Raw genomic sequence first — 15568 nt, forward strand, 5'->3', positions numbered from 1 at the left:
TTATATTTACTCTCACACACATTGTATTCCCTACTATATGTAGAATCTAACCTCAAATACCTTTTTAGATTTGTACACCACTGCAGGAAGTTTATCCCCCATCAGTCAGACCCATCTTTTGTTAGAGTAGCGCAACTCATTTCCACTTATGTTGAAAGCATTTACGTATGCTTGACCTGGAGAAGGTCAGTCGTTTTTAAACAATTCCTCTTTCAGTGTTACGGTTGATTTCCTTTCACCTTAGCATAAGAAGTTCTGATGCTTTTTCAAACACTTGCCTCAGGCTGTCGTGCAATGTAGCCATTAATAGTGTACATAATGTACTTAAGAATTTATATTAGGAAGTCAAAATGAATGAAAAGGGGCTTTTTCTGTCCTGACAGGCCTGTCTACATTTCTCTGTGCCCTCATGACGCTGACAGAAAGCCTGTGACTCCGGCTTTAAAAAAATGTCCCTCCCTCTACCGGTCCGTCGAGTCTGACACTCCAGACTTTCACAACTGAGACCAGGGAAGTAATAAAGAAAGGCGTTTGAGCAGGAAACCACTTTAATTGCAAAGGTGACATTACTTCAACATGACACTTACACAAAGTACATACAAATTAAAATGACAGCTAATATATCTAATAAATATTACTTCAATTAAGCTCCTGGGAGGAGTGATTGTTTTTGGTGTTGGGATTTAGACTTTGGTTTTCTAAACACTATCCTTCATTCTTCATTCATCAAACTCCACAAGTTTCTTCAGCTCAGACTTCAGCAGCTCTTCGTCCTCCTCTTCCTCGACCTCGACCTCCACCTCGATCCCGTCGATGGTTTTCTGCAGCTGCTCCTTGATGCGGTTCAGCTCCAGCAGCCCGTCCTGCAGGTCCTTACAAACTTCTCGAATCTTAGCAGCAAACTCAGTCTTAGCTCCCTTTTTGAGCTCCATGGTGTCCTTCGCCAGGAAGAAGACATCGAGAGCCAGGAAGAGTCCGGACATGACCCCCGTGGTAATGCTCATCACCTGCACGGCTTTAGCAGCGCTTCCAGCCGCCGTGAGGACCTGCACGGTATTGATCAGGCTCTCCGTGTTGACCACTAAAGCCTTGCCGGCGCGCCCCCCCTCCTTCATCACGTGTTTGACGTTCTGGTTGAGGTGCTTCTTGGAGATGCTCTCAGCATACGCCTCAAAGTTCCACTCCTCCAGCGCTTCCATCCCTTCCTGTCGGGGGGGGGGGGAAAAACAACTTAGTTCAGGCGACTATTTTAAATTGTCTGACTTTAAAACCAAGATTATGAGGTTGAGTTTATTTGTTTATAGTGTCGTGGACAGTCCCCATTGATCAACTGTCACAAAAAACAGTAAATGTTGCAGCTTTAGCCAACATTGCTAATTCCCAGCTGTTGTCCCCGGCCAGATGATAATGGCCACCTTTTTAAAATCACAATACATCAACGGCATTAGTTATAAAAAAAGGATGAAAGACAAGTAGATGGAGGTGAAAGGAGAACAATAAAATGCAAACAACACACGCTACTACATACATGTCACATATAGCACATCACAATCACATAACGAGGGGCAACATCCATGATCACAACATGTAACACACACGCCATATCCAACACAGACGCGTGTGTGCAGGTGTAGTTCTCAGTGAACTACTGAACCACGTAAAGCTTTAATGACACAAACGTGTATCTTCTCACCTGCAGAAACTCCAGGCACTCCTTGATGTCCTTGATCTCCTCTTCGTAGTCTTGGATAATCTTCTCCACCTTCTTGCGGTCGGTCTTTGAATGCACCGTGTCCGTGATGTTGGCTGAAGCAGACGCCACCCCGCCTGCCGTAGCGACACCGATGCCGACCGCCACGACGATGAGCGACGCCCCGGCGGTGAAGGGCGCCAGGATGAGCCCCGTGATGGTCGTGATGGATCCTGCCACGCTGGCCACGCCCCCGCCCACACTGGCCTGGACCGTTTTCTTGTGGAAGACGTCAGCCGAGTCGGCCAGAGACAGCAGCTCCAGGATGCGCTGCTGGAGGGTGGCGCCACGCTGGTTGAAGAAGCGGACAAAAAGGCGAGCCGCCATGAAGACACGGTCGGCCGCTTGTTCCACCACACTGAGACGAGAGAGACGAGAAGATGAGTTTACTGGACGTGAAGAGTATACACATAGAGGTATAGACATATTGGACTTAGTTAATTTCTAACAGGAAGTAAAGACTGTCACAGTTTCGGCAAAATTGTGGAGTAGAGTAACACGTCAACCTTACTTCTAGAAAGAGTAATACAATAACTGCAGTCCAGGGGAAAGTGCACTGATCTGACAACACAGATGGAATCAGTTCAATCCCACCTTGTCAACACATTGAAGTGTTTTTAGAAGAAAGACATAACCCTATATTGCTTAAATTGTATTGTTTTTGAGTGAGTCATTTTGGATAAAAGCGACAAATTCTAAAAGCAAAAAGAGTGCTACTTACTCTTGAGGTTCTTCGTCCTGGTTGCCCTCACTCCACTCAGACCAGCCTAACACACAGGAAGGGAACAACTTAGGTATAGTTTGGCAAAAGGCAGGAATACTTATAAATCATTAAATATTGACAATATTAAGCTCACCTTCGACCATATTCCACCACGCTAAAAGGCCTTCCTCATCCTGTAAATGAACAATTGTGAAATGTATGTACATGGAAATTAAATGCACATGAAACAAGCATGACATGGTGTGATTGTATTGGACATAAAGAAGCTTACATCCAGAGGGTCAAAGGTCGTTCCTTCAATGAGCGCGGGTACATCGGCCAACTCTAGGGTCTGAACTTCAACTGCTTCCTAGAACAGAAAAATACAACACATAAGAAAATAAAGAAAGATGTACAAACACTAAATTGTGCTATGACTATGTCAGAAATATAAGTCATAGTACATCATGTCCAAACTATCAGTATAATGACAAAGTGATGTAGAAAACGTCAAAGAAAACAACGAAAATAGGCAAAAAACCACACGTCGACATTTTCAGAAAAACTGACATAGTATTGTGTGTTGAAATTCAGTAAAAACTACATATATAGTATGCCGAAAATATGCAAAATACGACATAGTATAGTATGACAAATATCAGAAAAACGTCATGGTACGTTGAAAGTATAGCAAGTCAAAATATCACTGAAATATCATTTATTTTACATTGTACTTGCGATGTGTACTCAGTGTTGCCACGTGAATTGGGGATGCACTTGCAAACAGGAAATAAAGTAAAGAGACACATGGGAGAATGTGAAATAATATTTACCACAGATACCGTGTGCTGAGGTTCAAATAGACCGAATCGCTTTGAGAGACAAATCGTAGGCCACAATTGAATTTGAAAGACATCTTAATCAAAGTAAAGTCCGACAAAGGAACTGTCACTGATACTAAAATGACATATGCAAATAAAGGATCCTTTAACACACACCCTTTATCATAATATTACCCATCCTTGTTTTTAAGGCGGCGTCGCCGTGCTTTTATTTGGATAGTTTCATATTACTGCTGAGCCTGTTGGGTTTGAATCTGCTCGACATGCACAAAGAATGGAAATCAGCTGTAATCAACTTTAATGTTTAAATTCAAGTTGTCTCCATTTATGACTGCACTAAAACTGTGAACTATTTTATGTTTGATTTCCCTTCATGACTGGTTTTATCAGTTTCATTTATCATCAAATGAAATGGCTCCTTCCTTTCCTTTTTAAGCCTTAAGCCCTTAATTATGTGTTTGAAAGGTGACACATAAAGCTGAATTGCTTACTCACCTCGGGCGGTGCCTGCGTGTCAGCTGATGAGTCCTGTAAATAAAACAGATCAATAATACAAATACAAATAAATTAAAAACAACAAAAAAAGCACCATTCCAATAAAATATAGTTTGAAAACATTTTCATACTTTTTTGCTTAATGTAAATAAAAGAAGTATATAAATATATTGTAGTGGGATTTGAGCAGTAGGATGAAAGTCATGTATTAGTACCTTTGTTCGAGACCCAAACAACGCAGTGGGCAAAATCCTCTTTATTCTGAAAGTCTAGAGAAAAAAAGAGCACAAATATTCTTACATTTTTATTCCAAAAAAAGCATTAACCGTATGAGTAAAACCATAAAAATGACAATTTGGATTTCTCTTGACATAGGTGTTCAAACAGTACATACCTACAGGATATACATACATACATACATACATACATACATACATACATACATGCATACATACATACAACATTTGGCAACTAGTGCAGTAACTATGCTACGCTGCTGCAAAGCTATTCTCTATTCAATTATTACGAATATTAAACGTGTCGCAGGTGCACATTTCTCCACTTTGATTAGCAGAAACACACTCAAAAAGTGTGAACAGTCCTCGAGATAGTACATGTTTTCTGTGCAAAACAACTCAAAGCGTACAATTCTTTGTGCACGCTATTTTAAGAACATATTTATGTCATTTCCTGAAAAGGTGTGTGAACATGTCCTCAGCGTCCTCAATGTAAATGACGCGTACTACTGTATGCTTGTATCTAGACGTGAATGCACGCTGACCTAAATCTCTGACATACCATAGTGCTCTTCCTCGGGGCCTCGGCAGGCGGGCCCTTCACCTCGAGGACGGGGTCGGTGTCAGTGTACCAGATCGACTGCAGACAGAGGGAGGCAGGTGTTGTTTTAACTGAGTGTTGCTAAAGATACGATCACTATCTACCCAAGTAGTAGTATCTAAGTGTCTGTAAGGCAGGTCCTGGGACAGCTTTACTACGGTTGTGTAGTCTTTATTATTATTAAGAGTCACATTCTTAACGAAAATATACTCACACAAAGTACTTCATTTTCTAGTTTAAGCTTTTATCCATAAAAGTGGGTCTTTCAGTAACTTTTTGAGAGAATTAAGCAAGAATGTGTCAAATGTTCAAAACGGCATTGTCTCCCTGTAACAGTCTTAAAAACACAAACTGCCATCAAAGAAACCCAATTCCTTACAAAGTGCTTCATATTCTGCCAGTTGAAAAGTGTTGCATGTATTAAAGTGTATTTATAAGTGTCAAGAAACAAGCAAAAATCCTTTAAGTTGACAAAACGGCATTGTTTCACTGAAATAGCGTCGAAATCACAAAGTGCCATTAAGTAGAGGTGCTAGAAGAAGTACTATTTACTAGAAGTACTACTACTAAGAAGGACTATTTACTAGAAGTACTACTACTAAGAAGTACTATTTACTAGAAGTACTACTACTAAGAAGGACTATTTACTTTAATAAAAAGTAGCAATACTACAATGTAAAATACTATATAGCAAGTAAAAGTCCAGGATTCAAAATTGTAATCAAGTAGAAGTACAAAGTATTAGCATAACATGCAGGATGACCATCTAATTGGTATTTGATAATTATTTTATTAAATGTATTACAATTATTGGTGCATTAATGGTGAATTAATTTAAATGCTAATGGAAAACTTAACCAATAATAATATATAACAAAGCGTGTCGGTTTACATTGTGTATTAATAAACTAAATCTGTAACTAGTAACTCAATCTGTAAAGTAAAAGGTAGAAAACATAACATTTGCCTTCAAAATGAAGTGAAGTATAAGTATTAACTAGCATAATGTAAAAATACAAATACCACCAGGTTTTACTTGAGTGAACTACTTAGTAACATTACACCACTGTTATTTACAGATGTAAAATGTACAATGAACCTTTCAGTATGTCTCTTTCTAGAATTGTCCGGCTCATGTTACACTGAAAAAAACAAACGCTCATTGTTGTCTTGTGGTTTCTCGACAGGAGCGCATTTCAGGCTGAACAGCATTTTTAGGATGTTACTTAAGAGTACTTTCCGCTCTGAGTAAAGCCGTAAACAATAACAGAGATGAATGAACGTTCATAGCCGTCATTAGATATGCCAAATAGAGGCCAAACCCATAAGAACCCAGACACATTTCTACTTTTGGGAAAATTAAGGGGAACATCATTTAGACTAAATGGACCACCTAGAACACATTTCTGACAAGTAACCCCCCCCCCCCCTAGTGTCAAATATCTGAAATGTGACTTATATGTCACATTGGGCTTTAATGGTAAAATAACTCTTATTTTTAACTTAATTAATGAGGATGATTTTTTGGTTTAAATTAGTTTGAACATTCTTTGAATTGAAGAATAAGAATATATTAACTCAATATAATTGAATCAGCTAAATTAACGGAGCAGATCATAATCATATTTCTAATTGTGCATATATGTCACTTTGGGTTTACTGTGAATGTTTAGGGTTAAAGTCCCGATGTGACATCAGTGTGACAGCGATGTTTGTCTCATTTGTTTCATATCAATTTGATCAAGAAATGTTTCCACAACAGGTTAAATGTAATAAAGGACATGTTATGTAAGCATTTTCATTCTTAAATGGCTTGAATTGTACCTTAAGCAACAACAAAAAAAGCTTTTGAAATGTAGTTCTGTCACATGTGTTAGCCTGGCACATGGACATCTTGGACATGTTGTTATGGGAACACAAAGTCACATGACCTGGACCATGACCCACCAGACTGTTCAGGGTGTGTCACTTAGGGACTTCATGAGATAAAAGAAAGGCTAAAGCTGTATAAGGAACTTTCCAGAACATTTAAAGTTCATGTGACACCCGTGTCTTATGGGTTAAAAAGGTCCAAACCCAAAGGTCAGTAATGAGGTCATCAAAAACATTGAAGACAATAAGTGGAATTAACGTCTCACGTGTCTCTCTATGGTGCCGTCATCGATGCTGTCAGAGCTGGAGGAGTGGTCACTGTGAATAGCTGGGTTTTCCTGATGAGGAATAAGAAAGGCATGGGATTAAAACAACTCAATAATACAGTGCTCACCTGTTTATTCCAATTACATTAATAAAAAGTAAAAAGCCAGCTTAAAGCGTCTTTGAGCATTAGGAAAAGCGCTATAGAAATCCAATGTATTATCAAAGTCAAAGTCAACTTTATTGTCAATCTCAAAATATGTTCGTACACACAGAAAGATTGAAATACTGTTTCCCACAGTCCCGAGGTATAAAAAAAACCACACATTAAAATACAAGAACATTCAATATTTACAAAACACCACAAAATAACCAGCAGGAAAATACTAAAAACACAAAGAATACAAAATAAACGGGAGAGTGAGGGGCCGCTGCGTGTGCATGCGCCGCCAGCCTGTCATCTATTATCATTATTATAATAAAAAAGGGACCTATTGTGCTAATTTTCATAGTTCATGCTTGCATTTTTTCCTTCTGGAAGTAACTTTGCAGAATGTTTACATGCACCAAAACCTAAATAACACTCTAAAGGGAAACCCCAAAAAGCATAATAGGGCCCCTTTAAGTATAGAGATCAAAAGAGCAATTTCCTCCTATTTATGTATTTATTTAAGTCTTGTTCTTATAGCTATGATGACCTGAGCACTGTTGTCATAAACAACAGATCAGGAGTTACATACCTACAGGGCTGTGATTAATGCATTTCAACTTCTCGATGCCTTAAAAAAAGAAAAGAAAGCTCTTACCGTAAACCGCACCTGCGTCATCAACGAGGAAGAAGAGTCTGCCTGACATTCTTCACCTGGCGTCTGCATCCAAACACAACAGAGGGTTCAACTTGGTTAACCACAACTGAAAACTGAGCACGACAAATAAAACCTGGTAATCCCACTCTTAAAAATTCTAAAAATGCTATATATTTAGTTCAATGACGTCAATCTTGTGTTCAGTACCTGAGTGTGAGACTTAAACGGGTTCACTTTCTGCATCATGCCTTTAAACATCCCAGGGTTCTGAAATAAATACAGAAATGATGCAGTCAATAAGGTGAGGATTTGAAATATCATGCATAACATACATGTATTGAATATAACTGTGTAGAAGTAGAGAGAAATCACTAAGTATCTATCACTACGAGGACTTGTTCTGTTCTATGGCGCCCCCTTGTGGAAGTAGGGAGAATAACACTGGCAGACAATATCACTTCTACCATCTTTTTGGGGTTGAAGACTACTGAGAAAATAAGCATTTGCATGTTATTATAGGTATTTTCTCTGTGTGCGCTGTTATAAAATATGATTCTGATTTTGTATTAAACAAGGTAGAGCCAATGTGGCAATTACTCTTGTTCTAAATACTTTAAAGGGCTTATTAAAAGGATAAAAGCCTCAGGTAAAAGTCATTTCATGTACTGTAAAGACTCCATATTAGTTAGTTGATGTACATAACCCTGGTGAAATGTTACTTTTATTTTGCTTAAAGCTGAAGTGGGCAGTATATGTATGCCAATGTGCAGGAATACCATTATAAGTAGTATATTATAATTCAAGTAGTACACCTTCCTGAGTCTGAAAACAGAGCCATGAGGAGTTGCAGGAGTCCAGAGGCCTGTACTACGAAGCTGTATTTTCGCTTAGCCGGCTAACTTCAGGGAAATCTTGGGCTTTCCGGTCCTACGACGCTGGTTCTCTTTTTAGCAGGCTAGATTTCCATGGTAACTTATGCTGAGCGGCTAACCTCCTCGGGAGCAGGTTAGGTGGCAGGCTAAGAGATCAACTCAGTGAAAGCACCGCCTGCTGACCAATCAGAGCTCCGTGTGCGGAGTTTAAAGCGATCAATTCATATTACAGGATAGAGGAAATACAGAAAAACTGCCGTTGCAGGAAAGACGGCCGGCCAAAATCAACTGACTGTGTGAACGTGAAAATTAATAGAATATCCCCTCCCATCTTCAGAGCAATCTGACTATTATAATATTAGCGTTAAGAAAGCTTACTTAAATATCTGCCACAACATAAGTAACCGGATCAGAGTAACATTAAGTACAGTCCGCGGCACTGTGAGTGCAGACGTCGATGTGTCCCATTATCATTCATATCATATCACATCATAATGTATCATATATGTCCTTATTTGAGTCAGCTTCTTGAGCCGTATCTGGCCGTGCAACACTCACAGTGTCACATACTGTATGCAGAAGTATTATTTTAAGCAACACATTAAGTTGACGAAACACTCGAGTCAAATTCTCCTAATTAAAGTCAGATCCACTCGTGTCTTGGACGGGGCAGTGATTTCATAAACCTGTTAATGTACGCATTCAAACACTTTTTCTTTTACCAGCTGTATTCACCTTGCAGGTGCAGCTATGTGGCTTTTATCCTGGATAAAGTGTTTAAGTCATGGATGTTTAAAGTTTAACTTCTTCATATTTGACTAATATTAAAGTTCACTTTTCATTCAGGAAGTATGACGCTGCGCTGTCAGTACGCTTGTCCGTGTTTGAGATTGGTCGAATGCTCCAAATACCACCCCTTTCATGTGAACGCGCACCTAACTAGATAGGACACGGCTGGCTTGAGCGATCCACTTGATAACCAGCGTCGTAGTACAGTTTAGCCAGAGCGCGTATGTTTTGGATTGGGCCAACCGGCTAACTCAAACATATCCAGGTTAGGTTGAACCAGCTTCATAGTACAGGCCTCAGTTCTCTACGGCTACTTCAATAACAATATGCTCAAATGTTATTTATAGCTTTTTTGCCCAATCACACCCAAATGAACCCACCTACTCCAGGTTTAAGGCCTTCAAAGACTGCATGGGGTGTGCTTATTGGCTGCTTATCTTAACAGATCTACCTGCTTCTCTGAGACGCTGTTATTGTCCAAGCTGCCGCTGCTGGAGGAGAGGTCATCGTGAAGAGGCTGGTTATCCTGGGAAGAAAAAAATAACGGAGGATATCAAGGAGATTGTACGAAGCAAGCACATTTAATAACAATTGTCTCCTTTCCAAATGTCCTTATAATGCTGTCTTCAGAGTTAGAACTGGTACCTTTGGCTGTGAGGATTTGAACGGGTTGACTTTCTGCATCATTCCTGCAATATTCCCTGGATTCTAAATAGTAAAAACAGTGATTGGACAATGAAATTGAAGCATAACATGTGAGGAGATGACAATGTGTAGTTAGAAAGACTTTTGTATGAGACGACAATGTCTACCTGTTTGTCTTGAAGCTCATTTCCCGTCTCTGGAGGATCTGCAGAATCATCTGGAGGATCGCTCCGTGGCCCCTGAAGGAGAGAGAGGACAGTCAGGGGAAATAAACACAAGATGAACAAAAAATCCTTTCTGTGTGAAAATCGTTTTTAATACGTTTAATTTTCTTTTTTAAATCTAAAAAGATGTGTTTTTCAGCTCCAATTTAAAAAAAGTAAGCTGTTCAGTTCAATCGTTGACTAATATTTTCCTGAGATTTTGCACATTAGATTATTTCCAGGTGTATTGATAGTTTCATGTTGAAGAGTACATGTACCTGTGTGGAAGATTTGAACGGGTTGACTTTCTGCATCACCCCTTTCCTCTTCTGAAACACAACAATGCAAGGTCACCCCGGTGCTCCGTCAAGAAAAACACAATGGCATAAACAGAGTGGAAATTAAAAGATCCTATGACGGGAGACATTTTTTACTAAATGATTTGTACTTTTTTCTAGTACTTGAAAAATTGTTCACATTAGTAGGTGTTTCCTTATTAGATCAAGCCTGATATGTTGTCTTGCATCACAGCAGAGGCCTGTACTACGAAGCTGGTTCAACCTAACCTGGATATGTTTGAGTTAGCCGGTTGGCCCAATCTAAAACATACGCGCTCTCGCTAAACTGTACTACGACGCTGGTTATCAGGTGGATCGCTTAAACCAGCCGTGTCCTATCTAGTTAGGTGCGCGTTCACATGAAAGGGGTGGTATTTGGAGCATTCGACCAATCTCAAACACGGACAAGCGTACTGACAGCGCAGCGTCATACTTCCTGAATGAAAAGTGAACTTTAATATTAGTCAAATATGAAGAAGTTAAACTTTAAACATCCATGACTTAAACACTTTATCCAGGATAAAAGCCACATAGCTGCACCTGCAAGGTGAATACAGCTGGTAAAAGAAAAAGCGTTTGAATGCGTACATTAACAGGTTTATGAAATCACTGCCCCGTCCAAGACACGAGTGGATCTGACTTTAATTACATTTGACTCGAGTGTTTCGTCAACTTAATGTGTTGCTTAAAATAATACTTCTGCATACAGTATGTGACACTGTGAGTGTTGCACGGCCAGATACGGCTCAAGAAGCTGACTCAAATAAGGAAATATATGATACATTATGATGTGATATGATATGAATGATAATGGCACACATCGACGTCTGCACTCACAGTGCCGCGGACTGTACGTAATGTTACTCTGATCCGGTTACTTATGTCGTGGCAGATATTTAAGTAAGCTTTCTTAACGCTAATATTATAATAGTCAGATTGCTCTGAAGATGGGAGGGGATATTCTATTAATTTTCACGTTCACACAGTCAGTTGATTTTGGCCGGCCGTCTTTCCTGCAACGGCAGTTTTTCTGTATTTCCTCTATCCTGTCATATGACTTGATCGCTTTAAACTCCGCACACGGAGCTCTGATTGGTCAGCAGGCGGTGCTTTCACTGAGTTGATCTCTTAGCCTGCCACCTAACCTGCTCCGGAGCAGGTTTGCCGCTCAGCATAAGTTACCATGGAAATCTAGCCTGCTAAAAAGAGAACCAGCGTCGTAGGACCGGAAAGCCCGAGATTTCCCTGAAGTTAGCCGGCTAAGCGAAAATCCAGCTTCGTAGTACAGGCCTCAGCTCCAATTACAACATCAACAAGGACAAGGACACAGACTTTTAACATAACATTATGACGACCGAGGACAATATGTTCCAGTCTCTTTAACACACTTGTTCAATGAGGCTCTCTCACCTGATTAGAGTCTGACACCGTTCCTTGCTCCAGAGACTCTGAAGACGCAGCTTTAGAGACCTGAGTGAGAAACACAACAGCTGATTGGACATCTTATCGTCTCACACAGACCATCCATTACCAGTGTTACCATTAAAACTGTGACATGCACACGGTTCTGTGGTCACCTGGGAGGTAGACTTGAACGGGTTGACCTTGTTGATGACCCCTCTCAGCACACCGGGGGTCTGAAACAGAGGTACAATACATAAATACACATGCTCCATACTGCTTATCAACTGACGTGTGTGTCCTCTGTGTGTCCTGTGTGTGTGTCTAATGAAAAAACATGTTGTGAATTTTCGAAACAATTACTTCAATCTTCATACAATACATTTTGACTTTACAACGCTCTGGAGTTAATGAAAAAGTTTGGATCACACGAGTCAGAAATAATCCCAAACAGCGACCTCTGTAAACGAATTATATAAATAATTAAATGCTTATTATATTTGTTTAGCATTATCATCTGCAACTGTAAAGTATCAGGGTTTAAATGGAAGACATGGACACAATTAAAATGAAAAAAACAAAGCTGGGTATTGTTCAAATGCTGATTTAGTTTTAAACGTTATAAATTATACTTTGATAATGATGAACGCATTTCATTAGTATATAACTTACTTATTTCAGTTTTTTATTTGCGTCATGTATCTCTCTCACACTATTGTTAATGCACTCTTTGTGATCAGTTTGCTAAAAACGCAACTAAAAAACATACAATATTGACACTTCCTGTTCTATACAAATGAATAGGGATACTTGTTTTGGGTGTCTACAGAGCTGCTTTTAATAAACAAACAGAAGAAGAAACCAATGAGTCCCCATGATATAAAAAAGGTAAATATATTTCTCAGTGTAACAATCATTTTCCAGACCATGCCTGTCTCCACCTGAGTTTTCCTCACCTGTGTGGCGTCGGTTCCCTGCTCCAGTGACTCTGAGGAAGGAGCTTTGCTGACTGTGGAGGACGCCTGAATACAGAGCAACGTTTAAATCATATTCTACATTAAGTTTTCACATTCACCGTTTCATGTTGACATGTTTTACCTGGGAGGTAGACTTGAACGGGTTGACCTTGTGCATGACCCCTCTCAGCCCACCAGGGTTCTGAAACACAGGGTTTCTCATGTTTCATAAACTGATTCACTCAAAATATGATACCTTGCAGCTGTATTAAAGGAATGCACAGCTAGGACTTGAATAAAGGTTGTTAATAACCTACTGTGATTTAAAAAACATCCATATTGAGGCCTTATTGGAGCCAATGTTAGCTAAACTTATACACAAATGAATGGTTCTCATGTTTTTAAACAACAGGGGCAGCAAAAGTTTAGCTTCTTCAAACATTGAAAAAACACATTGTGGTACACAAGCTATTTTTTTCAATGATCTACTAAGTTTATGCGTTAATTGATCAATTCTAAAAAGGTGACAGTTTGAACTAGAAGGCCATCCAGAGAGCGCAAACCACCTCTAAGGCTGTTTCCATCAGTGAAGAAAAAATAACATTTGTATTCGCCTTGTGCTTGCATGACAGTGTGAGAGGAAAAAACAATTGCATATAAACAAAATCTGGTTTTAATACAAAGGTAAGTTTTCCTCACCTGTGTGGAGTCTGTTCCCTGCTCCAGTGACTCTGAGGAAGGAGCTTTGCTGACTGTAGAAGGGGGCTGAATAAAGAACACACATTTAAAATCATACACGTTCACATGAATTAGTCAAAGTCATGAAAGGTAAATGCTGTCATGTTGAACCTGGGAGGTAGACTTGAACGGGTTGACCTTCTGCATAACTCCCATCATTCCTGTCCTCTGTTTACACACAAATACACGTTAATTATGACAAATAAACCACCAAAAACAGGTGAGGTCAAGTGTGACTAACTGATAAAGAAGATATTTCACATGTGACTCACCTTGGTCTTTTGGTTAAGCTCACTTGTGACATCACTGTTGGCACCCGCTCCTTCATCCTGTGTGTTCAGGCTGTGCTCCACAGGATTATCTAGATCCTGGTGGCAAAGACACGCCTTAATTAAGGAAACAAACAAATGTAAACAAACAATATCCTATTATATCCTCCACCTCTCTCCATTCTGTACCTCCTGGCTGGGTCGAGGTGGAACCACTGGAGCTGCTGTGCCTTTATCTCTCCTGAACATATTCATGCTGAAATACAGGCAGTTTTAAACATTAGGACTGCATGCGACAAAATAATCAGAGATCATTTATTCGTCCCATATTGGGAGAATGTACGTTGTAATAGCAAAAGTGAAGATGGAGACACAAAATGAAACAGTGGTGTAAAGTAAGAAAGTACATTTACTTAAGTAACATTTGCAGGGACTTGCACTTGACTTGACTTTTTCAATGTTTTGCTACTTTGTACCTCTACTTCACTACAATTCAGAGGTAAATCGTATACTTTTACTCCACTACATTTATTTAATACCTTTAGTTACTTTACAGATTTGGATTAATGATAATGCCAATACTTCTCTACTTTTACTTTAGTAACATTTTGATTGTAGGACTTTCCCTACACACTGGTACTTCTACTTTACTTTTAAGGATCTGAGTACTTTTTCCACCTCTGAACACTATAAGATAAAGGGCATGCACATAATATAAAATACATTTACAAATTACACATTCAGGTAGAAAAGTAGCAGCAATATTTAAAAAAGTAATGAAGTGGTAGAAGCTGGATAACTTTCTAACTAGGTACATATTGCAAAAACACGGAAACATAAAACATGGCACCAACTTAAAACAATCTGAAAAAAACACATATGCAATGATATATTTTGTATATATCTTAAGCACAAAAGTACTATTGTGCTAAGAGAACCGAAACAGCATGACCAGAACACGTGACTCAAAGCTTCACAGGTGGGTGTAGTTTCAGTACCCTTCTCTCTGGATATACCCACATGCCAAACTACATTCAAATAATTGACAATTTTAAAGAATACTTCGTGTAACACTTAATTTGCTTTATTTGTTACGTAGGATATGAATGCTTGTGTAGACTAAACATCGGTTTAGTGATATTTGTCATTCAGGACTTTTGTGTGTAGTTTGTGTGCTTTATTCAGGTGATACCGATACGTTTTAATGCCGGAATGAAATCTTAGCAAGCAGTTTCGAAAACTTTAAACGTAGTGAATGTATGTTTTTGTTTAAAATAAATACGCCGAATTGAAACACGTGTCAAAGTGAGTGTTAATAAGTCTTAAAATCGTTTCTACAACATCTAAGTTGGTAAAAAAAACGTATAAAACTTTTAAATTGACAGAACTTTGAACGCAGTTTGGCTTGTTGCTCCAAACAGTATCGTATAGGAATGTTTGACAACACAAAAGCCAGCAACAACACAATGCAAATAGGAATTGTGCCTACCTCAGGGTTGAGACTGAAAGAAAACAAAGTGACAATAAAAACGCTGCGTTTCACAACAACAACAGAGAGGTAAAGGAGTTTTAAAAGTTGAAGGTAACGCAGTCCTTCACTTCCCCTTCATGGAGAGCCGTCTAACCGGTTAGTGCAATACTGAACCTAATATTCCTGCTCTGATTTCAGCAAAAAAAAAAAAATGTTTTACTTTGAGAGGTGAACAAAAGCTGAATACAGTGCGACAATAGGGGATATTCCACACCCTGAAAGTTGTGGGTCGTTAGAGAAAATATGTATCAGCTGTG

At 39.2% G+C, this 15568-nt stretch overlaps 1 protein-coding gene and 1 long non-coding RNA gene across 6 annotated transcripts; one reads left to right on the forward strand and one right to left on the reverse strand.

Moving 5' to 3' along the window:
• Positions 1-530: 530 nt before the first annotated feature.
• On the reverse strand, positions 531-15543 carry si:cabz01007802.1. Of its 4 annotated transcripts, none has more exons than XM_034150254.1 (24): positions 15270-15543; positions 13970-14036; positions 13784-13879; positions 13623-13679; positions 13473-13538; positions 12916-12975; positions 12774-12839; positions 11994-12053; positions 11827-11886; positions 10357-10404; positions 10043-10114; positions 9876-9938; positions 9682-9756; positions 7777-7836; positions 7570-7632; positions 6766-6837; positions 4589-4666; positions 4006-4059; positions 3791-3823; positions 2746-2823; positions 2608-2647; positions 2472-2517; positions 1694-2108; positions 531-1205 (listed from the first exon to the last, which is right to left on the reverse strand). In XM_034150254.1, exons 2-24 carry the CDS (start codon positions 14033-14035, stop codon positions 720-722), a joined length of 2214 nt encoding a protein of 737 aa, XP_034006145.1. In that variant the 5' UTR covers position 14036; positions 15270-15543; the 3' UTR covers positions 531-719. The 4 variants fall into 4 exon arrangements, with proteins under 4 accessions (XP_034006145.1, XP_034006144.1, XP_034006146.1 ...); XM_034150253.1 differs by having other exon boundaries at positions 10357-10407; XM_034150255.1 differs by lacking the exons at positions 12916-12975; positions 13473-13538 and having other exon boundaries at positions 10357-10407.
• Positions 7637-10140, forward strand: LOC117498155. 2 transcript variants are annotated; one of them, XR_004557542.1, is made up of 3 exons: positions 7637-7705; positions 9676-9794; positions 10058-10140. It is a non-coding gene; the product is annotated as an uncharacterized LOC117498155 (long non-coding RNA). The 2 variants fall into 2 exon arrangements; XR_004557541.1 differs by lacking the exon at positions 7637-7705 and adding an exon at positions 7793-7870.
• Positions 15544-15568: the final 25 nt, after the last annotated feature.

The sequence above is a fragment of the Trematomus bernacchii genome, unplaced genomic scaffold (assembly GCF_902827165.1).
Source record: "Trematomus bernacchii unplaced genomic scaffold, fTreBer1.1, whole genome shotgun sequence".
In the NCBI taxonomy this organism is placed as follows: domain Eukaryota; kingdom Metazoa; phylum Chordata; class Actinopteri; order Perciformes; family Nototheniidae; genus Trematomus; species Trematomus bernacchii.

What these genes read in the sequence shown, in the direction of transcription:
- si:cabz01007802.1 (XM_034150253.1), bottom strand. Translation starts at nt 14,035, where the DNA reads ATGAATATGTTCAGGAGAGATAAAGGCACAGCAGCTCCAGTGGTTCCA. An exon ending in AGGGAACAGACTCCACACAG is followed by an intron (nt 12,976 to 13,472) that starts GTGAGGAAAACT and finishes CCTGTGTTTCAG; the next exon opens with AACCCTGGTGGGCTGAGAGG. An exon ending in AGGGAACCGACGCCACACAG is followed by an intron (nt 12,054 to 12,773) that starts GTGAGGAAAACT and finishes CCTCTGTTTCAG; the next exon opens with ACCCCCGGTGTGCTGAGAGG.